This window comes from Lipophrys pholis (genome assembly GCF_963383615.2).
Source record: "Lipophrys pholis genome assembly, chromosome: 18".
Lineage (NCBI taxonomy): Eukaryota > Metazoa > Chordata > Actinopteri > Blenniiformes > Blenniidae > Lipophrys > Lipophrys pholis.
Genome location: NC_137646.1, coordinates 8,915,835 through 8,939,277, shown reverse-complemented (window position 1 = coordinate 8,939,277; position 23,443 = coordinate 8,915,835). Strand labels below are relative to the sequence as shown.

General features: G+C 42.6%; 1 protein-coding gene across 1 annotated transcript in view; it reads left to right on the top strand.

Annotated features, from left to right (window-relative positions):
- Positions 1-23,164, top strand: part of senp3b (SUMO specific peptidase 3b) — a 32,639-nt gene extending 9,475 nt beyond the window's left edge. Inside the window, exons 6-12 of the mRNA XM_080486114.1 lie at positions 2,194-2,341; positions 8,309-8,356; positions 11,161-11,238; positions 14,716-14,853; positions 17,864-17,947; positions 18,031-18,081; positions 21,720-23,164. Of these exons, the coding sequence (XP_080342240.1) occupies positions 2,194-2,341; positions 8,309-8,356; positions 11,161-11,238; positions 14,716-14,853; positions 17,864-17,947; positions 18,031-18,081; positions 21,720-21,830 (658 nt within the window). The 3' untranslated portion in view covers positions 21,831-23,164. The remainder of the gene's footprint in view (positions 1-2,193; positions 2,342-8,308; positions 8,357-11,160; positions 11,239-14,715; positions 14,854-17,863; positions 17,948-18,030; positions 18,082-21,719) is intronic.
- Positions 23,165-23,443: the final 279 nt, after the last annotated feature.

Here is a 23,443-nt window from a genome sequence, read left to right as displayed (position 1 = left end):
GTCCTGCATGTTTGAGTTTGCTGCCTGATTCAGCATACCTGAATCTAATGATGATGTCATCACCAAGGTTGTGAAAAAGCCCAATAACGAGCCCCTCATTGCAATCAGGTGTGTTGGAACTGGGAGAGAGCTAAAACATGCAGGACGGGGGTCCTCGAGGACCAGGGTTGGAGACCAATGCTTTAAACTGACATTTGCTATTGTGAGTGTGCTGATGTGTGCATGTCAGTCAGGGCTGCCACAAACGATTATTTTGATAGTTGACTACTCACCCGCTATTTTTTTGATTAGTTGACCAATCGAATCATACGTAAATTGAATGTAAAACATAAAGCTTATCGCACCAGCATGAAGCTGCTCTTATATAACCATCATTAGTTTTGAGCTTTAAGTGTTTAAGGTATATGCTAACTAAAAATAAAGACATTAAATCTTTTATGAAATATGCTTGTAGCAACAAACACTTGTTTAACTGTGTAGCATAAAGTGCAAGCAGCTGAGTAAAGTAAGGAAAAGGCACTTGCCTAAACAACACAAAAATAAATATTTCAGGTTTGTTTTTTAGGTTTTTTCTTTCCTTAATTTGCCTTTGGGATCAAACAGCAACAATGAGGTAGGCACCTGTCACTAAGGAATTATTAAAGTTTTGGTCTCACTGACTCAAATCGAACATAATTAACATTCTGCTTTACTTGGAGCTTTGTGATGAGGACAGAAATCACTGACAAGTTAAGAAGAAGATCTGAAACTGATAAAACCACAAGAAACCAATATAATGATAATAATAATACATTTTATTTGAAGGCACTTTTCTCGGCACTCAATTACAACGTACATTCAGCCATTAAAAACAGTACAAACAACACAAGACACAGGGCAATTAGCATCAGAGGTATTATTTTCTGGAGGTAAATTCCCCCCATAGGTATCAGGTGTGAGTAATATTTGAGGATAAACGTCCAAATAGTCCACGCCAATATGGACATTCGCACCATTTGGACAGAGGTGCCACTGGCAGTCATACTCCCCGCTACCAGATGTGCCATCTCTATCTGCACCACCAGGCAAAGCCATGTTCTTGAAGAACATGTTGGAGCATTTTGAACCTGTTGTTACTCTATAGTGGTGTACCTTGAATAAAAGTGACAAGGCTGTGGACTAGGATGGTGGCAGTGAGGGGGGGTGGAGTCAATTGATGTTTCGTGGATGGAGGTTGGCAGATTGAGTAATGATATGAGACTAAAAGGATAGAGTGCTATCGAGGATGACACCCAGACAGTTAACCTTGGGGGAGAGTAAAACGGAGGAGTTATCAATGCTGATAGAGAAGCTTTTGTCTTTAGATAAAGTGGACTTGGTGCCAATGAGCAGGATCTAAATTTTTGTTGCTGTTTAATTTAAAACAGTTTAGGGTGAACCAGGTTTTTATTTCAGAAATGTAATCATTGAGGGAGATAGGTGGGTGGGCAGGTGGATGAGGATTTACTGGGAAGGTAGAGGTGGGTGTCATCCGCGTAGCAGTGGAAATTAATGTTAAATTTGCGGAAGATATTACAGAGGGGAAGGAGGTAAATGATGAAGAGGAGGGGCCTCAGGACAGAGCCCTGGGTCACACCTGTAGTGACAGAAAGGGATTGGTTTAGTTGAGTGAACTGAGTGCGGTCAGAGAGGTAAGACATGAACCAATCTATGGAGTATGGGTGAGGCCAATAGAAGGTGGTCTGTTGAGGAGGGTTTTGTGACAGATAGTACTAAAGGCTGCACTTAGGTTGAGAAGGATGAGGATGGTGAGGAGTCCAGAATCAGCTGCCGTAAGTAGGTAATTGGTGATTTTGTCATAGAGGTTATTGTGGGATAGATGAGAGCGGAGTTGGGAGGCAACAGTTTTTTCCAGGAATTTGGAGATGAAAGGTAGATTGAAAATGGGACAGTAACTGTTGAATTCAGAGGGGTCTGCACCAGGTTTTGTCTAAATCGCGGTGATGGCAGCAGCTAAAAAAGGTAAAATGCACTAAAAATCGCGATAAAGGGTAAAACAAGTATAGTGAAACTTAATAAGCTGTGCTAACCTCAATTTACAGATTCAACATCTTTTGTGGCTGCAGTTGAATAATTTCGGTGGAAATTGGATCTTTTGCTGAAGAACCAGATGAATAACCACTTACTGTTTGTTGTATTTGGTCTATTTATTAGGAAAGCCATGATCCAGCATCTAATACAATCCTTCCAGCGCTCGTCAGGGTCAGCCATGGCTAAAACCTTCAGAGTCAACTACAAACGCCACGTTCTGACCATGGACGACCTGGGAACTCTGTATGGACAGAACTGGCTCAACGACCAGGTGAAATACTGTGCACACACACTAACATCCAGTCTAAAGCCCCATTTCCACTGCACAGAATGTGCCGGTACGGTCTGGTTCAGGTTTTTGTGCGTCCCCACTGCAAAAGTTGTGGATGGTACTGAAAGAACCATACCAAAAGGCGTGTTTCCACCGCACAAAAAGTGTGGGAATGGACTGGTATAGTCCGTTACGGTTCGGGTTTCCACCACAAGAATTTGGGATTTTCCGGAAAATACCGCTCCAAAGGTGGACGCTTTTCCGCTAGCCCTCCGTCGAGGTACTCAGGACCATGGAACAGATCTGGTTTTGAGGAGCAGTTTGCTGATTGGTCAGTGACTGAGGGTGTGTAGTAACACAATATTTTAATATGTCTGCTGTATGAATCCTCTGTTGTTAACATATTCAGCTTTGCACTGGTTGTTTTTTTATTTAGTTTTTTTGCTGCGCAACTTTCATTTTGGTTCCTAAAGAGCAGACGCGATCGCGGCAGGACGGAGACCGGGACTCTGGAGCAGACGCGACGGCCGTAATCGATGCTACCGTGTCGGCTCGTCGCGTCGCTGGCCGGTGCTCCATTGCGAGAACCGCCGCGTGCCGCTCCGGTTCCCCGACGTTTGAGTCAGTTATGCGTGCGCACTCTCACATGGATGCAAACACCATGTCATTTACACATGCGCGTCCGGTCTTCTTTTCAAAGTACAAGCTCGGTTAGGAGAAGATTGTTTTGAAAATGCGTTGTTTTGACGTTTATTTTGAAGTTGTGTCCATGAATGTTGTTGGTAAATAATTGTCAAGTAAGCAGTTGCGGATCTTGGGTCGGAGCGCGGGGGCGCGCACTCACCCCGTCTCGGCCGTTTTTTTCACACCTCTCGGAAACCAGAGCGATGTTTTCTGCACTTTAGATTGTCCAACACACACACACACACACACACACACACACACACACACACACACACACACACACACACGATCACGTAAAGAGCTGTCAATATTACGCAAGCACCCTCCATCAACGATGGCTCTCCTAGAAGGGTCCCTCGGTCATTCGCCACGCTCCCACGTCTACAAGATCCTAAATGAATGAAAGTCAGGAAGCAGAGTAGCTGACAGACGCTTCCCCCACAGAGAGACTGACGACTCTCCTCAGTGCAAATTACAACACAATGACGCTACGGGGTGACGTTAAAAAAAGATACTGGTACCGGCCCCACCCAGTATAGTATCATTTTAAAGACATCGGTACCGCGCTGGAAACGCCACCCAAATTTCAGTCGGGGTCTGCTTTGCCGTACTGCTCCGAACCACTCCGTTCCTTCCTTGCCCTTTTTGTGCGGTGAAAACATGGCTAAAGAGTTACGATACTTTTTTTTTGCGACTGCAACTTCTGCCTTAGTTCCGAAAGAGCAGACGTGACACAGGGACAGAGACCGGGCCTCGGGCACAGGCTCGGAGGCAGCCGAGGACATCCGTCCGTGCCTGCACGCACCAGCTGGCCCCGGTCCTACTGCTTAGGACGCGACGAAAGGGACTCGGGTCGTGTCTGCACTAGGGCTGGGCGTTTTGGCCGAGAAAATAAATCTACGATTTTTCAAACAAAACTCGATTTTCGATTTTTTTTCTCAATGCACTCAAAAATGACTGCAGACATCATATACAGTAGAACCTATGAGTAGCGGACCCGGTACGAGTGGACACCCTGTACTGGGCGGACACGTCACAGTGCAGGGACACATATTTAACTGTTAACACACCTTAATGAGCGGACAACCTGCCGAACGCTGACAACGGACAGGTTTTCCTGGCAAGTTACAAGCTGAGCGACACTAAAACGGCAAAACTACTTGGGCTGGACCAGATTATTGGAATATTAAGGCCGCGGGTGCGCTCACGATTGCATCCATACTACAATATGGGCTCACTTCCTTAACGTTCCATAACGTAGCCCAGTTTCATCTTGAGTGGCTGGACTGGTAAAATAATACTATAATAACCTTTGAATTTACACTTGATAGTGTTTCTTTGTTGTGGTGTACGGGATGAACTTTGCAAGATCACACAATTAGTACTAAAAATGACAACAATGTCAACATTAAGTAAATTTTCATCGAACATTCTGCTTTAAAATATTTATTTTATTTTTATTTTATTTTAGCACTGTATTAATCCCCAGAGGGGAAATTCCATCCTGAATTGGTATTTTTGTGGCCGGTTTTGGTCCACGGGCCTTATGTTTGACTGAAGTAAACTTCACAGCAGCGCCCCCTGCTGGAGGCTGTCCGCTCATTAAGGTGTTAACAGTTAAAACCGCTCGGTGCTCGACTATTTGTCTGCTCTTACTGGGTCCCTAGTCCGAGGTTCTACTGTACACATAAGCTAGACCGCTTTTAGCAGCTGTGCACTATTTTTTTGGCCATCTTTTTTGAAGATTGACCGGCCAAATGACGTCTAGATGGCCCGCTGCCTTAAACTGTGTTGTGAAATGGAGCTGCTGCTAATTAAATTGGCTTTAGCAGAAAAAATACTGCCTGTGTTCAGTCTGTTCCACCACAAATTCGATAAGCGGGTGGGTACGGTACGGCAAAGCGCACCCAGGCCCAACACTCGTACGGTTTCGCCACAGAAAGTACAGTTAAAATGTAGGCGGGGTTGTGAATGACGCGGGGACGCGACAAGGGAAGAACACGAAAGCAGCCGGCTTTACCTGGCCGCAACTCCGCGGTCGTCGGAGTCGTTCTCTCTCACACAGCACAAATGTTCTCATTGTGAACAGCAGCATCCAGCTCCTGCTGAACCTCCTCCTCTCCTGTTACTGAGAGGAGCGTCTGCATCTTGTTGAAACACCGCAATGTTGTGTGCCGACGTTTCAATAAACCCAGTTAACAAAATAACCAGTGAGCGCAAAGCAGCGTATGTAAACAACAGGAAGGTTTATGGCAGATGAAATAGTTAAATATTGTGGGCAGGTTGAGAGTGGCGATTGTGACTACCAATCAGCAGGCGGTTGTGTTGTCGCTCCTCCTCACAGACCCATACCTCAACGGAGGGGTGGTGGAAAATCGTAGCAGGTGGTTGCGGTTTCGGTTTCTTTCCGTACCATCCACAACTTTTTCAGTCGGACCACGCGAAAACCCGTCCCACCTCGCGACGCCCCGGCACAGAAAGTACGTTGGAACCGCGGCTAAAGTGGTTAACAAAACAACCAGTGCAAAGCGGAGTATGTAAACAGCAACAGAGGATTTATACGGCCCGGGTCAGGGCCTGCCCCCAGCTGAGGCTACTTTTGCGATGTCACATATCTGCAGCATTCACAATCCCACCGACATTTTAACTGTAGTGGAAACATGCAACAGATTTGGGTCTGGGTACGCTTTGCCGTCCCGTCCAATCACATTCTCTGCAGTGGAAACAGGGCTGAAGTGGACCCATGAAAGTTTTTCCTGCTGTGATATTCTGAAACAAGAGGTGAACCCAAGCAAATGTTTTGTGATCAGTCACTTTCTCAGTTAAACTGTTTACCAATCAGAACAAAAAGCTGCATAGCAAAAAACGGTATCATTCGTAAAATGACACTGTCTGAGCTGAATGAAGAGAAAAGCATCAGGAGCATGTTTGCATTGAGGGACATGAAGTTTCATCCACTTTGCTCAGCTTTTCACATTGTTAATGTTGGAGGTGATGCTTCATGTTGTGGCTTTAGAATGAAGCTTTAAATTAGAGCTCCTGGAAGCTTTTCTCAATCATTGATGATTCACTGTGTCCACATGTTTGAGCAGACATGGAGGATCTCCAAATCAACCTGAATAATTTATTTAGTATGTGACTGGATGAAGGAAGTCCTCTTTCTGTGTCTTCCAAGATGACAATAATGGAATACATGATTAAATAGCTATCCTCAATGTTGATATGTGTTATCTGTGCTGCTGCTGTGTTTTTCCTTCCTCTCTTCCCCCTGTCCGTGCGCCTGAGGGATGTTTTAACCTTAAGAATAATGAACATGAGAGCTATTCACAAAACTAGTCCAAATAGTAGTATAGCAGACACGTTCTCTAACTAACATTACAGTATTACGGATTGTGGCCCTCAATGCTGTAGAGGCAATATTTTCCAGAATTTAGAAAAGATTATGACTGCTCCAATTTATGAAATACGACTGGAAACTCTAATAATTTCAAAGATTTAACCAGTCTCAGTGACGGCTGGTTTTGAATGAGGGACAAGAGAAAAAGCACAGTTGTTTAGGCCCTGTTTATACAACAACGTTCAAGTGACAACACCTTTGGCCTGTACTACGAAGCGTGATCAACATATCCAGGATATCTCTCTGTTTCCTGGGTTGACTTATCCAGACATGAGTGATCCTGATCACCGTTACTACGAATCAGGTTATCAACTCGCTGGTTCAACCCAGACCTACGTGTGCGCGTTCACATGAAAGGGGCGGAGTTTGCAGCATCTGACCAATCACACACACGGAGAAATCCTGCAGAGCAGTTTACAGATTACTGAAGTAGCGATTATTCTCTGAGATTATGAAGAATTAAAACACATCCAGCAGCTAAAAGCAACACTGCTGCTGGAGCCAAAGCCAGAACATTCCTGACTTGTTAATTCTGATTTAGTGAGATTATACAATATTAATTTATCAGTGATATGAACGGACAGCACGTCGCTGATCAATCAATTTCACTTTATTACAGCAGAAACATGTCGGGCTGAATTTCCTCACTGATCTTCTTTTAGTTTATATTTTCCATCCAGTTGTTTTGAGGCTGAGTTTCTCTTGTGTTTTATGTTGGAATATTAATTCATCACCGTGATGACACGAGTAGTTCTGGTTCCATAAATTCATGTTCCTGCAGTTCTGTCAGGTGTGATCATTAACCTCATTATTACAGATAAACAGACTTGGAACAAGTCAAGAATAAAAACATCCTTCAAAGCCTCAGTGACCAGGATTTATTTTATTATGTTAAAAAGATCGCTCTGAATTAATTTCTCATCTCCGCTCAGTGCTGAACCTGCCCACCAATCACCATCATGTAAGAATGGGCTGGTCATTTTCTAAGAGATCTGATTGGTCAGGAGACGGGGCTTTGACCTCTTATCAAGAACATAACCTGCTCCGGAGCAGGTTAGACTTTCAGCGTCAGTTACCAGGTGATTTATCCTGGTGAGAAGTGAGCGAGAGTCACAGTACAGAAAACCAGGCTTAATCCTTGAAGTTATCTCGATAAGAGAAAATCCAGCTTCGTAGTACAGGCCTCTGGTCTGTTAAATAAAGGTGTTGCCTTTACACTGCAGCACACACCGACAACGATGTGGTTAGTATGCCAGGCCACAAGGTGGTGCTCTTGCTTCTTTTTGTAATGAAACCACACATACATGTGTACAGCGCTAAAATACGCTAAAAACGTTTCCAAAATTGAGAGTACCTGATATTTGTATGGACAGATGATGAATTGGATGCTATTAGGGGGGAGTATCAAATATAAAACAACCAATATGGACTATAAATCTGGAATACAGGCCTGGAATCAAGGCACTTCATAGTCTGGCATGCTTGTTACTCACGCATAAGCAGAAGAGTTATTTATATTTGGTTTGCATGTGCTCAATTGAGTTGCGAGCGAGAAAGAAAAGTTCAACCTTGAAAGCCAGTATGAAAAAGTGATGGTTTCAGTGGATTGGAGCACAGCCGTCATGTAAACGGACCCCACAAAGGTTTTGCAGGTACACTTGTTTTCATTGTTGTGGAAACGGGGCCTTAGAAGAACTCAAAGTGCCAAAGGCAATAACATCTTCTGAACTGTATGCGTGATAACTCGGTGTGTTATAGCAATATTCAACATGATCACATGTTCACCCAGTATGCCCTACAAAAAGTTTGATTCATCAAATAATCAGTGTGACATGACAATAATAAAACTTCTCACAGAGTCATTCTGTTTTTTCTGTTTTCCACAGATTATGAACATGTACGGAGATCTGGTCATGGACTCGGTGCCAGACAAGGTAAACAACATATCGATTGCCTGTCAGCTCATTGTGAGGCTGTTTTTAAAGCACAACAGAGACGGTACAGCCCAGAACCACCACCACTCACCTTAAGCCGCTGTTCCACCGCGCAGTACGTTGTGGAGCGGGGCAGAGCGGGAGGTTACTGTACAGCAAAGGGCACACAGGACCAACTCTGTTGTGCGGTCCCACCACAGGAAGTACGGTAAATGTAGGCGGGGTTGTGAACGACTCAGAGACAAGTCCAGTGAAGAACACGGAGGCGGCCGTCCAAGTTGTTCTGTGACTCAGGTTAAACTTTCTCATTGTGAACAGCAGCATCCAGTTCCTGTTGAATCTCCTCCTCCTGTTCCTGAGAAGAGCGTCTGTATCTCGTTAAAAGACGCCATGCTGTGTCGCGCGCCAACATTTCAATAAACCCAGTTAACCAAACAACCAGTGAGCGCAAAGCGGGGTATGTAAACAACAACGAAGGTTTACGGCCGATGAAATATTTAAATATTGCTGGAAAGTGGAGAGTGATGATCCTCACTACCAATCAGCAGACGGCTGTGTTGTAGCTCCTCCTCACAGACCCGTTCCTTCGTGCTTGGTACCTCAACGGAGGGGTAGCGGAAAATCGTAGCCGGCGGTCGCGGTTTCTTTCCGTACCATCAACAACTTTTCAGTCGGACCGCACGAAAACCCGTCCCGCCCCGCGACGCTCCGGCACAGAAAGTGCGGTGGAGCTACGCCTTTAGTTTCCAATATATTTATTTATCATACTATATTGCTATCATATCATACTATATATCTCTATATTTATCCCACTTCAGGACCCATAGTGCATGTTTTTGGGACACGAGGCGAGGAAACTTAACACACTTGAGCGTGTCATCTTGTCCAATGTTCTTTCAACCACTCAAAATATTTCAGTCAGCCACATTCAGGCTGCTGGATTTTATTCAGCACATCACATTGTAGGTTAGGAGTGTGCAGGCAGAGAGGAAACCTGTGAGAAAATGGCCAAAAACACTGAAATCTGTCAGATTTTGGTCCGTGTTAATCTTAAATTTATTTTTCAGGTGGGCACCTTTCCTTTTTGTGTGTTTTGTCTGCTGTTGTCACTCATATTAAGAAGCGACTGATACAGATACATCTCAAAAAAATGTAATATCGTGAAAAAGTTCAATATTTTTTGTCAGTCATTTCAGAAAGTGAAACTGTTATTTTATATATATTCATTACACATATATTTAAACTTTGCAATGTTAAATACTTCAAACTTTTATTTCTTGTAATTTTCATGAATTTGGCTTACAGATGATGAGAACCAAAAATTCTGTGTCTCAAGAAATTCCAATATCATGTAAGACCAATCAAAAAGGATGTTTTAAGCACAAATGTCAGGCTTCTGAAAAGTATTTTCATTTCCATGCACTCAATACTTGGTTAGGCCTCCTTTTGCTTGACTCACTGCATCAGTGTGCCGTGGCATGGAGGCAATCAGACTGCGTAGGTGTACTGGGAGCCCAGGTTGCTTTGATAGCTGCCTTCAGGTCATCTGCATTTTTGGGTTTGGTGTCTCTCATCTTCCTCTTGACAACAGCCCATACATATTCTACGAGGTTCAGGTCAGGAGGGTTTGCTGGCCAATCAAGCACAGTAACACCATAGTCATTGAACCAGCTTTTAGTACCTTTGGCAGTAGGCAGATGTCAAGTCCTGCTGGAAAGTAAAAGCAGCATCTCCACACAGCCTGTCAGCAGAGGGAATCATGAAGTGCTCTAGAATGAAAAGTTTTATGTTAATATGCTTGGATACGGCAGCTTGCTGTCTTTCTCACTTCTTCGCTGTCACGTGATGATGTCACATCCAAAAACTTTAACTGTCATCTCCTGATTCAACAGTTAAGTGAAACATTATACCCTACCATTAGTTTTTAATTGTAATTGTAAGAAATTGAAAACTCAACCCCACATACATAAGTGCTGGGCAAACACTGGTTATTTATCCAATTAAAGAGCTTATATGCACAGCAGATTTATTTTTGGTTTTTAATGACTCTTAATGAAAGTGATACCATTGCTATTCTTAGATACTGCGGGATACCTTATTACCATATTATCGCCCAACCCTAACTCAGGTATTACTTGTCCAAAAAGCTAAGGAGATGGCTCTTCTCGTGACAAGGCCACTGGTCTAAAACCATGTTAAAGTAGCCCGAAACATCTTCCTGCACTTCTTTACCAACAGGTGGCAGAGGCAAACAAAGTACAGAGACTTCAAATCACAGCATGCTGCAGCCAGGGTGTATGGGGGCCTCATTGTACCAAAACTATGTGTCAATGCGCTTGGAGGGTTGTTTGTCTGTATTTCAATCTGTCTGTCCAAAGCCAGAGATGTGTAAAATAATTTGTCGATGTGAACATGAATCTGCAAAAAATGGTCTCATAATTGTCTGTCTGTAATTAGGTATTTAAATGTGTGAAAAAATGGGCTCATCTGTATTAGAACTTGTGAGCCTGAGCTCAGGGCAGTAAAACCCAGGCTTTACAGCTTTGAATTCTGTCACGGCAGAACTGTAGCAAAAGTCACGTGTGAAAAAAACAGCTAATTGTGAAACTGCTCGATTCGTAACTGGTGAGTTGTCTGTATTATGCTGCAGATTTCTAACTGAAACCACAACTGTATTGTTACATAGTGAGTCTTTTCACCACTAAACGATGTTCAGGATGTTCAAGATCTGTTTACAAATCAGATTCAAAGTTCATCTTTTTTAGTAACAATGTTCCCTCCTCTGCCTTTGTTTTCTCTCTCAGGTCCACTTTTTCAACAGCTTCTTTTATGATAAGTTAAGGACGAAAGGCTATGACGGAGTCAAACGATGGACAAAGAATGTAAGTAAAGTCATGGCCATCTATCATTATGACAGGTATTTATAAATGGGATCTGATGGAAAAAAGAAAAGATTATTGATAATCTAAAGTCTTTGTTATCTGTAACTGATGTGTTCAAGTAAAGGTTTTGGTGAACTCATCTTGTATATTTGACTTAGAAGGACACCAATTAAACTGACTTTACTTGTCTTCTAGGGTTAATTTACTAGTATTTCAATGTAAATGCATACGTTTGAAATGTAAACGGAAGATCTTCTCTCATGAGTCGACAAAGTAGCCATGATGTGTTTGGACGATTTGTGTGGTGGGAAAACATGTCCAGTAAAAACAGCGTAATGTCCTGCCCGTGTATTTTAGCTCTGAGGTTGCACGACAACTTGAGTCAATTAAAAATACGAAAATAAGAGTCATGTGATGCATAAGATGACATGAATAAGATGGCTGCCTCAGTAAAACGCTCCGTCAAGCCGTGTTGAATTTGTCTTTATACTTTAGTCCATGACCACGAGCTGACAGGCATAGTGTTACAAAAGACTGGATTACTACTTAAAGCATTTCAAAACCAACAAAGAATGCGACCCGTGGCAATATTAAGATGCATTTGCGGTGTCAAAACGCCTCCAAACATGGCTGCAATGGTGGGGCTCCCTGTTCCGAGCAATTCACTCAAGACATCGCAAATAATTTCACTGTGCTGCAGACCCTTTGAGTCAGCATTAATGATATTCGTTGCACCACGATGTCTGTGGAAGGGAAGCTGTTCTCACTTATTGCACGAGTGATGGATGTGGAGAAGAGGGTGTAGCAGCTGGAGGACATGGACAAGACCATAAAAGTATCCTGGGAAACTAACCCAGTGGCTACGAAGAAGGAGGTGGACGACCTTGGTGACAAACTCTATCATCAAACACTGGAGCAGGTGTAATTATCTCCAGTTTGTTGGAATGCCAGAAGGCAGCAAGTCTGGAGATATGACAGAGTTTGTTGGCAGTCTCTTGCAGTCAGTTCTCGTGGGGAAGATACCGGAGATTAATCGCTCCCATAGGGCCCCTACACTGCAGCCAATCCCCAGGGAGAGACCGTGCACGATCCTAGTTCTTTTCCTGCGAACGGGGGACAGAGAGATGCAGGGAATTGGGGAGTCTTTTCCTGGAAGCCTTATAGACGCCCACAAAGTTGTACAGACTCGTCTGGAGCTTTGCTTACACCTTCTTCCAAGAGAAACAAAGCCATATGATATTATACTCAATGTATATGGGCATTTACTGGATGTATAAAATATTTATAAAATATCAATTAGAAATAACAAAAGTAAAAGTACATTGTACAGGATTTATTTTTTCCCAAAAATTTGGAAACTCTGTAATGGACGAGTTGTCCACTGAAAGTGCTGTCCGAGGGCGAATTGTCCAGGGTTGCAGGTTTGTGAACGAGTTTTCCGTGGACGAGTTGTCCTACAATCGCCCATGTTCTCTTCCTATTTTAGGGATTTTTCTCCAAACATAAGAATGCAAAAAAAATTATTTAAATTCAGCTCATACCGTCATGAACAGTGTGAAAGGTTTGATGACCCCGACGGCCGAACATTGCGCTGAAAGCCTCTAAGGACAGACTTAGGCCCCGTCCACACGAGCCAAAATGATCTTTTTTCTCCCCGGTGTTCTCAAAATTTCATCCACACTTCACTATGAACACTGTTAGATAAGACCAGATTCCAGGTCAGGGACACCTGGGGAGTCACCTGTGTGATTTTCAGGTACATAACATTTAAAGGGGCCGGAGGCTGTGACTGGGCTGACCCCGACGGGCCAGGGGGCGAAGTACCGCTCAACGCTGCTTGCAGCTTTGATTTATTAATATTGATTCCCACAAAGCATCATCCCATCAACAAATTTACATCTTGTGTACACGTTTTTCCAGATACATATCAACCCATTCTTTTCTGTATACAAGTGAGTGAGAACCTTATAATGGTAAACACATTTTAACTTGGAATGAGCCAAAAGATAAATATAGAAATAATAGTATGGAGCAGTGGTGGCTGGTGATAAATTTCTTAGGTGGGGCTCTTCATTATTATTCAATTTCAGCCAATGTTAACTTAATTTAAATACAGTGTGTTTATAAACCACATTACAAGAATCTTGCCTTTTTTAGATTGAGTGAAACATTGTAGTTCTTTGAAACAGCTAGTGAATGGAGAGCACTTATTAAGACTCTTCTATTAACAGACTTGTAAGCAAATACAAGCAGATGCCGTTACTGAGTCTGGATTCGGCATCCTGAACCAGAACTGTGGAGCTTTGCATTCAGCTGCAGAACAGTCGGGCGCTGTGCGGTGGTGAGGAGAGCTGCTCGCTGCGTTCCCAGGATCCCAAAAACAGACGAAAAAGTAAAAGTACTTTCCACCGCTTTCTTCACTTGGCCAGCAAGTTAGGATCCGGTCCTTGTGGGTCCACGTGCCTTTGTCTTTCGGGGGGGCGGCTGGCGGGGGTCACGTGACGTGCCAATAACAATTTCAACCATGCAGTCACCATGTTTTTATTTGTTTAAAAAAAACGTCAAGAGGGTAAACAATGAACCTTTGGCCCAACAACTGGGCCTCAATGAATGCATCTGCTCAATGATGTTTTAGCACTTTGAGATTTTTTAAACTGTTTCACTGTGTGTGTGTTCAGTATTCAGCAGAAACCGTCAGCTTTTTCCATTTGTTGATGTTATTGTTGAATGTCTTTAGTAGCTCCTCACGTCATGATCAGTACAGACAAATCCACAGCTCCAGTTCTCTCTAGGCTGCTACACTCCCAGACCAAAGATAGCTCTGAATTGATGGTCCTACTTCGCACTGAGAGACAAGTTCAAGGACAGCCGTTGTCATTGTCTTGCAAACAAATTCAGACAGCTCTAAAATTCAGACCGTGTCAGATATTTGGGGTGATCGTGACTGCTGCTGCCACCTGTTTGTTACATGTACTTGTAGTGTGTTTTGTTGGAAAATAAAAGACCATAACCGTAAAACGGTAGTAGATGCTAACAAGCACTTACTTCAAGCTCCCTTTGCAAAATTGGCATTCAAAGTCTTTCCGAGCCACTACTGCGTCCATATTCTCATGTTTTTGGGGATTTCCAAATATATAAATGCCACAATGGCCAGGCCAACATTCATGTGTATGTTTAAGACGTGTTATTCTTGCGTGATCATGTGGAGTCACGTTGTAAGCTGCCATTAAGCTTGTTTTCATTGTGCATTCTGCACAAAGCAAACTTCATGCCATGGCCTAAAGTTTATATGGAGTAATCTCATACAGTGTGGCTCGCTATGAACTTGTAATATATTAAAATCACACCGTCCCCAGGAGCCAACTGTTAAGACAGATCTCACTACTCTCCACTGAATGGATCTGACACTGGAGCAGAGGAGCAGTGCCCTCGTTCATGCTTCTCTTCTTGCTCTGTGCTCTGTGCTTTATGTGCCAGGTGGACATCTTTCAGAAGGACTTGTTGTTGATCCCGATCCACTTGGAGGTCCACTGGTCTCTAGTCAGCGTCGACATTCGTGGCAGAGCCATCACATACTTCGATTCTCAGCGGACCCTCAACAGAAGATGCCCCAAGGTAAACAACAGCTCCAACTCTGGAATATGAAGAAACGAGCTGGATCGGCATGCTTTTCCTCTCAACTCTCTTACAGATTACAAAATTGATGGATTTATACTTTCTCTCCGTATTGTGGGCGTGTGTGTGTGTTCTATAGTGCTCAGGATGATTTAAAGCTCGATTATTTACTTTCTTATCTTCAGCCTCTCTTAAGACTCACTTTCCCCGTAGTCCGTCTCCTCCTCCACACGCTGAGACGCGATACGTTTGGTTCATCAGCAACTACAAAACAAACTACAAACTACTGTAAATGAAAGTTTGGATTTTCTTAACCACAAAATGAGCCTTTTAATGGCTTCATGTGAAAGACAACTTTAATCGGCAGGTTTACATAGGTTACCATGGAAACGGTGCTAGAGCTTCCCGATGTTGAAGCATTTGATTCAGACACGTCCAGAAAGGAAGTGAAAGGAGCAGAAATTCACTATGTAATGCCCAAATGTTGGCGACCAGTGGGGGTTAACAGTTATATATTTCCTTTTCTCTTTGACATTTTTGCTGATGCATCCTATATCTTTCTATCCTATATCCTATATCCTCACTCCAAACCTATTTACTTATTTACTTATTTACTTATTTACTTATTTACTTATTTACTTATTTACTTATTTACTTATTTACTTATTTACTTATTTATTTATTTATTTATTTCAAACGAAGGAACGATTGAAATTAGATGAAACAAATGGAAAAAAAACTAACACAAAAATAAATAAAAAGCCAATTTCAAAACCACACACATTTGACTCGTTCACAGAGGGGATAGGAAGAAGCCTCGGCTTATCAAGTCCAACTCTCATTCTTCACCCATTGACAAATGCAAAATCCAATCAAATAAGATAAGAAATAAAATAATAAGATAATATAAATGAGAAAATAAGAAAAACAAAAAGGAAAAACTACTCCAATCAGTTTATTTATGAAAACATAATAAATCAAAAACACACAAAAAAGGAACAAAATGAACAAGTTCCATTAACATCTGTGAGAGTTTCATTTTCCTTCTTCAAGATATATCTTTTGTACATTTTGCAAACTGCGTTATATTCATACTTTGTTTAATCTTATCGTCAAGAACATTTCACAAAACCAGCCCACAAATGGAAACACACAAACTTATTATTTGGTCCAAGTATAATTCTGTTACAAGTTTAGTTTCCCTCTAAAGTTGAACCCCCCACTCTGTCTTTCAACAGTTTGGTATGTTTACAGGGAGCAGTTTATTTATTGCTTTCTATATTATTTGTGCAGTCTTGTACAGTGTGTAGTTTTAAAAACAGTATATTGGTGTGTTCATAAACTTCACTATATGTACTTGTTTATGCCCCTTTTGTTGGCACATTGCTTCTATTTGCACCTCTAGACCGAGCACATGACTCCAAACGTGAATAATTTAGATTGATCGTTTGGTCCATAGATATTCTGCAGATATAATTCCTCAGCATTTTGGAAAGAACATTTGTCTAAGTTCCTCCCCTCTGCCGCAGCATTTGAACACATCGGGATGAGTCAGAGATTTACGAACCAATCAGAAGCCACCTTTCAAAACGCATACACCACATGGTATTCAATTCAATTCAATTCAATTGTAATTGTAAAGCGCTAAATCACATCAACAAACATCTCAAAGCGCTCTTACAATGATAGAGTACAACAGAACCCAACTAAACCCTTCCAAAGCAAGCAGGTGTAACAAGCAACAGTGGCCAGGAAAAACTCCCTCGCATGGAGAGAAGTTCATAAGAACTCCCTCTTCAGGAAGAAACCGTGGGGCGGACCCTAGACTCTGGAAGGGCGGCCATCCGCCTTGACCGGTTGGGGGGAGAAGTACATAAGATAGGACAGGGAGAGAGAGGAATAGAAGAGGGAGAGAGAGAGTGGGAGACAGGCCAGATAAGTACAAATACTAAGAAAAGTCTATGATGAGCGTTGGTCTGATGATGAACCAATCTCAGTCTGGAGTTGCGGTGGGGTCCCGGTGCTGTGGTGGGGTCGGGTAGTAGGACCGTGGTAACTCCACTCTGTGAGTCTTGGGTCTGATCCCCTGGATCCTGCTCTCCTCCTGTCAGGGAGAAAAAAGACAGCGGCAGTATCTGGTGGCTACAGTAATGTTGTTACACAGAGAGAAAGAAAGAAAGACAAGAAACAGAACCTCCAAATGTAGAGTTACTCCCTTTAACGGGAGAGAGAAAATCCCCTCAGCAGTCTAGGCCTATAGCAGCTCAACTTAGTGGTCCTATTTTATTCCTAATAATAAGCTTTATCAAAGAGGAAGGTTTTTAGTCTACTCTTAAATAAACTAATGGTGTTGGCCTTTCGGACCGAGGCTGCTAGTTGATTCCAGAGTAAAGGAGCCATATGGCTGAAACTCCTGCCTCCTGTTTTACTTTTATGGACTTTAGGGATTACCAACATGGTATCAATTGACCAATCACGTTGCTCATTACCGGGCGTAATACAAACCGGAAGTCAGTTGCGAGTTGTTTACTTGAGCCGATAATTTGCTATATTTTGGCGGAAAAAGATGAATTTAGCTCAAATTAAAACCTAAACCATGAGATGGAGCGACCCGGACCGAACTGGTGTATACAGTCTGTCTCCTCGTTCCTGTAGGCGCTCTGCCAGCGCTACATTGGTGAAATCAGTGACGGAGTGACACAATGACGTGGCTCTCAGTTGGCTCGGTTGACAATGGGGAAAAAACAACCAGTTCTTTGGCAGACAACTGGCAATAGAGCCGGCCCTGAACTAGCACCTGGTTCTTTTTGGTGGAAAAGCTCTCCCTCTCCCTCTCCCTCTCCCTCTCCCTCTCCCTCTCCTCTCTCTCTCTCTCTCTCTCTCTCTCTCTCTCTCTCTCTCTCTCTCTGTCTCTGTCTCTGTCTCTGTCTCTGTCTCTGTCTCTGTCTGTCTCTCTGGATGAATGGTTTCTGCTCGGTGTGTTTATTAAACTTCTTGTCGATGTTTCCAGCACATTTTCAAGTATCTTCAAGCTGAAGCCATCAAGAAGGAGCAACGGGATTTCCTCACAGGCTGGAAAGGCTTTTTCAAAATGGTACCGTCCTCTGCCGTATGTAACAGAAACGTGACGTCAGTCGAAGCTGAGCTTAACATGTGAAATGTGCTGTGATGTTTCAGAATGTAGGTCGCCAGAACAACGACAGTGACTGTGGAGCGTTTGTGCTACAGGTGAGTTCCTTCTGATGGTCTTTAAATTCTGACTACAGATAAGCTCAGCATGTGTAATTGTCCCCAATTGAAATTATATTGAGCATTATCACACATATTTCATAATTTCTAGCTTCATAAGTCTAAACGGTAAAAATGTCTCCCCGGATTCCTGAGAATTATTGGCTTATTGATTATTCCCGCAGAAGCACCTCCAGGAGCTCCCATCTCACAATTTAATGATGTAATTATATTATATGATTATAAGATTGTCATCTGGATACAGTTCAGAAGAAACATTAATCCAATACTGTCACCTTTATTACTGCTGGTGAAAATTTAAGATGCAAAAGTTCACATTAGGCTCACTTGATGAAGAATCAAAAAAGGAATAGTTTCAAAAATGTATTTATTTTTACTACTGAGAAATAGAAGCTGTACAAACTAAATAATTGAAATAGTTTTTTTTTAGAATTTTAATCATAATTTTGACCTTTGATTCAGAAAATATAAGTAAATTAAAGCTGCAAGCACGATAATGTAGTAATAATGATAATTGTTATTGTTGGAACTGTTTCATTTAGATTTTTGGATGGTCCCATACTTATTATAGTTATGTGGTGTTTTTGGTTTTACGTGTTCTTTTGACAGATATGTTTTATTTGGTTTCACAGTGAGCTTCACGGTTTGTCCTGTGTGATTGTGCGTGTGACGTTGTATGTCATTTTGTAAATAAAATTTGTATTGAAAAAGGAGGAGACCCCAGGCAGAATAGAGCGGATTTATCCTGTCCGAGGGGTTCAGTATAAGAATTTCACAGTAAATGGCAGATTTGCGGTTGGGTTTACAGTATGGGTGTCTGAGACACTTTTATATGTCCTGATGTGCTTCATATCCCGACCAATACCATGGATGACATCACACAGTTTGGGGCCTTGGTATGTGAAATTATAATTCCTTAGACTTCCTGTTGCCAGCAGGTGGCACCGTGTCTGAATGGATTTTGGCATGTAGTTTTGATCAGGGGGAGTCTTTGATCATGTATGTGAAGTTTCAGGCAGATTTCAGTATGTAAAGCAGAGTTACGCATCACTTCCTGTTTCATGGCGAACTATCAGATTTTCAGCAGGCCGCCATGGCCACGCCCTTTGGCTTTTGAGGAGCGTTATGATACATTTCCAACAGGAAGGCCTGTTGTATATACCGGCCACATTTCAGGTCTCTTGGACTTACCCCCATAACACAAAATGTCAGACTTCCTGTTGGGTTTAGAGCAGGGGTGGGCAGGCTTGTTGGCTCAGGTTCCACACTGACTTTTAAGATTTGACAGACGGGCCAGGCCGGGCCAGCACCAGATGCAGACATAATCAAAGATAAAGTTAAAAAAGTCATTACAGTGTTAATACTTATATTCCCTTTTACTGGAACAGTGTTGTTGATCACCCTTCTTTGCCAGTTTATCGAGGTCTGGTGTTAGTTGTGTCGTTGCAACAGATCTGAGATGTTCATCACTCAACTAGGATCCGCGGGGTGATTTGTTTCATTTCATTTTTTATTTCAAACATGCTCAGATTCAAATATTAAAATCAACAGTGCACATCAATAAACCAAAGTTATTTCACCAATCAAACTAAACAAGTAAGAGCAGAACTGTAATCAGGTTGCTTGGCCGAAAAGGATTGGGAATAAGAACAAATCTTTAAATAGCACTGCTTCTCCACTATAATATAGCACTATTATTTATTTATGCCTTTATTGAAAAGATACAAATAAATTGCATATATATATTTTTGAATAGTATACTGAAGTACAATACATAACAGGCATCACCAAATGGCAGACTGCTGTCCGGGTCGGGACCCAGATGCGGTCCCACCCGGATCCGGACCAACCTCGGGCCCAAACAGAAGGTTATTGACAGAGCGCTTCTTTTTCAACTAGTGCAGCTATTATGGTCTTTATGGTAATCGTAAACCAGATGGGGCGCTTCTAGTTGAAACCACGCAGCCAATCAAATCTGTGTATTTGATGATGGCTCGGCGGTAGAGTCGGTCGTCTAATAACCGGAGAGTTGGCGGTTCGAAAAAGACAGAATAAAGGGGAGAACATTGGATGAGACAGGAAGTTGATGGCGCTCTCCAAAGAAAGAAGTGTTGACAGTGAAAATGGAGCATTTAATCCAAAACGGAGTCATTTCTGTTCATTCTTCCCACTAGCAGCACTAAACCTGAGTCGCATTTGCTCTTATTAAAATTGTCAATGCAAAGCAGAGTTTATGAGCCAAAACGTAAAGCTTTTGAACAGACGAGCCTCAGATCAGAAGTGAGATCCCAGAGAATCAGTAGTCTGGAGTCCAGTATGACCCGTCCACCAGGGTCCTTCACACATTTACATTCATGTGTTTAGGTTTTACTGTAAAATGTATTTTATTGTCTGAAGTCAACCTCTGCATTTCAACATGCACAACTTTCACATTTTATTTCTTTTCTCTCATTTTGAAAATGAGCGAGAGAATTATATCAGCAGTCATACTTATACTTTATACAGTGGTTTGGTTCATGATAATAAATATTGTCAATACATTTTTGAAAAGCACTGAACTCATTTGTTTTGACAGTCAGCTGTTGATTACAGTGAGCTGTTGATAGAACTACCAGGCTACTTAAACATATACATCCATCCATCTTCAAATCACTTTAACATTAGTCAGGGTTGTGTGACACTGGAACCAGTCCCAGGTTACTCTGGATGAGAAGAAGACACACCAGAACAGGTCTCCAATCCATCACAGGACAAACACACACACTCACACCGGGCATTTTAGTGTCACCAATTAACCTCACATGTAGCCCGACGTGCTGCTTATGTCTCTACCATATTGGTTAGAATGAAGTGAAAGGTGTAGTCCCTAGTAGATGTTGTAAATGTGAAAACAGTGTCTGGGCAATATGGAGCCATTTTTCCAGATAATGACTGTGTGACGCAATGACTGTAAAATAGTAAAAAGCAGTTTTAAAAAATGGCCAGGTCTGACGTGTGCAGATTTTCACGGAGGTTTGAGGATGTTTAGGCCATCACAAATCATCACAAGTCATAATAATAATTCCTAGCAATCCAGTAGGGTTCTCGTCCTTTCAGATTGTTGTTCTGAAGCTGCGATTATCTCCGATGATCCAGCACAGATTCCTCTCGTCTGCATGATTTCACCATCAAAGTGAACAAATTGTACCAGAGTCTGAAGAAGTGAGTTTGAAACCAGCTCTCTCTAACTGTCAGTTATTTACATTCTAAATCAAAGAGTCCAGTTTCGTCTTCTCGATCCTCTGCAATCAGACTCAATGAGCTGGATTTCCACCATCTTGTGTGGTTCTGCTGTTCCTTAGAGCCCACACAACCACTCCTTTGACTTTCCTGAGGTTTGAGATGGGCCTGTGCACTCACAGCTGCCTACATTCAGACATGTGGACAAGGGCTGAACACACAGAAACAAACTCCTGGAGTTAAAGTATCAATTGTTCCAGTTACAGAGATGAGATATTCAGGTTTACGTCCTGCTTCATGCATTATGAAAAGGTTTTATCCAGTCTGTATGGTCTTACAGTGCATCTGCTCAGAGGTCAGTGCTTTCTCTCACCGATGTCTCTCTGCTCCTCCTGCAGTACTGCAAGTGTCTGTCACTGGGGCAGCCCTTCAGCTTCGGCCAGCAGGACATGCCCCGGCTCCGGAGGCAAATGTACAAGGAACTGTGTCACTGCAAGCTCACTCTGTGACTCCCCACAGGCCCGGCCCCGGCCCCGTCCCCGTCTCCAGATCCATCTCCACCTCCCATGTCCAACCCCGTCTCCAGAAGGACATGCCCCGGCTCCGGGGCAAATATACAAAGAAGTGTCACCGCAAGCTCACTCTGTGACTCCCCACAGCCCAGCACTGGCCTTGGCCCAGCCCCACCCCCATCCCTACCACCTCTCTCCAGCCCCCGTCTAGAGCCCCATCTCCAGCCCTGGCTCTGGCTCCCAGCCACATCTAGAGCCCTGCCCCCGCTTTCCTCAAAAACCCAGAGGGACAATTATTAAAAAAAAACAAAAAAAAAACACGAGGACAAGGGGAGCCAATGATTGACTGACTTGACTTAAAAAAAAAAAAAAAAAAACAAGAGAAAGTGTTTCTCTGCCAACATCCAGACGAATATCTTCTACTGTATGAAATGTTATTGTTTGACTCTTTGTCATCCGTCTTCGCTTTCCCCTTCACCTTTTTGTAAACTGATTTCATTTCTGTGTCATGGTTATTCCTTTGTGGTTGACAGAGGCCAAGACTACGTAGCTTTCTTTCTGGAAAAGTCCATCCAGCTGTAGTCCACTTAGGTCTCGTACAGATGTGGAGAGTCCAGCTCTGATAAGTCCTCACTGTAAATACAGGGTACAGACCTGTTTGGACGCTGAGAGCAGAGCTCCGGGATTGAAACCGGCCTGGAGCATCACACCACTCACTTCTCCATCCTCAGAACCAAGGCGGTGGACACTTGGACGTCTCCAACTCCTTTCTGCTTATAGTTTGTCTCATCACTGTTTTCTACGGACTTTTCTGAACTTTTCCAGAACAGCTGTGGAAAACACAAGGGCCTGGCCCCTCCGCCAGATCTCTTTGTATTCTCACAAACGCGCTCGAGTCCACGTGGACGTTTGATCTCCTGATCACCGCCCAAAGGCCAATCTTCACATTGCATTTATCTTTTTCTGTGTTTTCTCGCTGTCAGTAAATGTGGTGATATGCTTATTGCTTTAAACAAATGGTGTTAAAAAGACTATACATTTGTTTTCTCTTTGAAGTAAGTTCATAAAAGATGATGTGGTTAGTATTTCTTAAAAGAGCCATTTTCGGTGAGGACCACAACAGCTTCAGAACAGGCGCAGTATTTCCACAGCGGAGTTACAGTGCTTTCCTCCTCTTTTTATAATGAGACAAACTTGTGGATAGCTGTGTGTTTTTATTTCAGCATTTTTTGTTTGTTTTTCAAACTGAAGTCCATGCAACAGAGTTGACCGTTTTATATCTTCTGCAATGCATTATGGTTGCTAAAAATAAAAATATGTGGCAAACAGCAGTCTGTGTACTTTGTGCTGAACAGAGTTCTGCTTCCATCACATACTTCAAACTGTTGGTGCGAATGGATTCTTTACTACTTTTAGATGTAGAAACACTTCTTTTACACTATAACAAAACTATCTAAAGATGATTGACTGACCTCAGTGTGTATTTGTTCAGGACATGTTAGCACTGTTTGTAACTTCCTGTTAAGTCTACCAACACAGAACAAGCTTCCTCATTCCTCTGAGTGACACATGATACACAGTTTTTGTATATAGCGTCATTTATTACATTT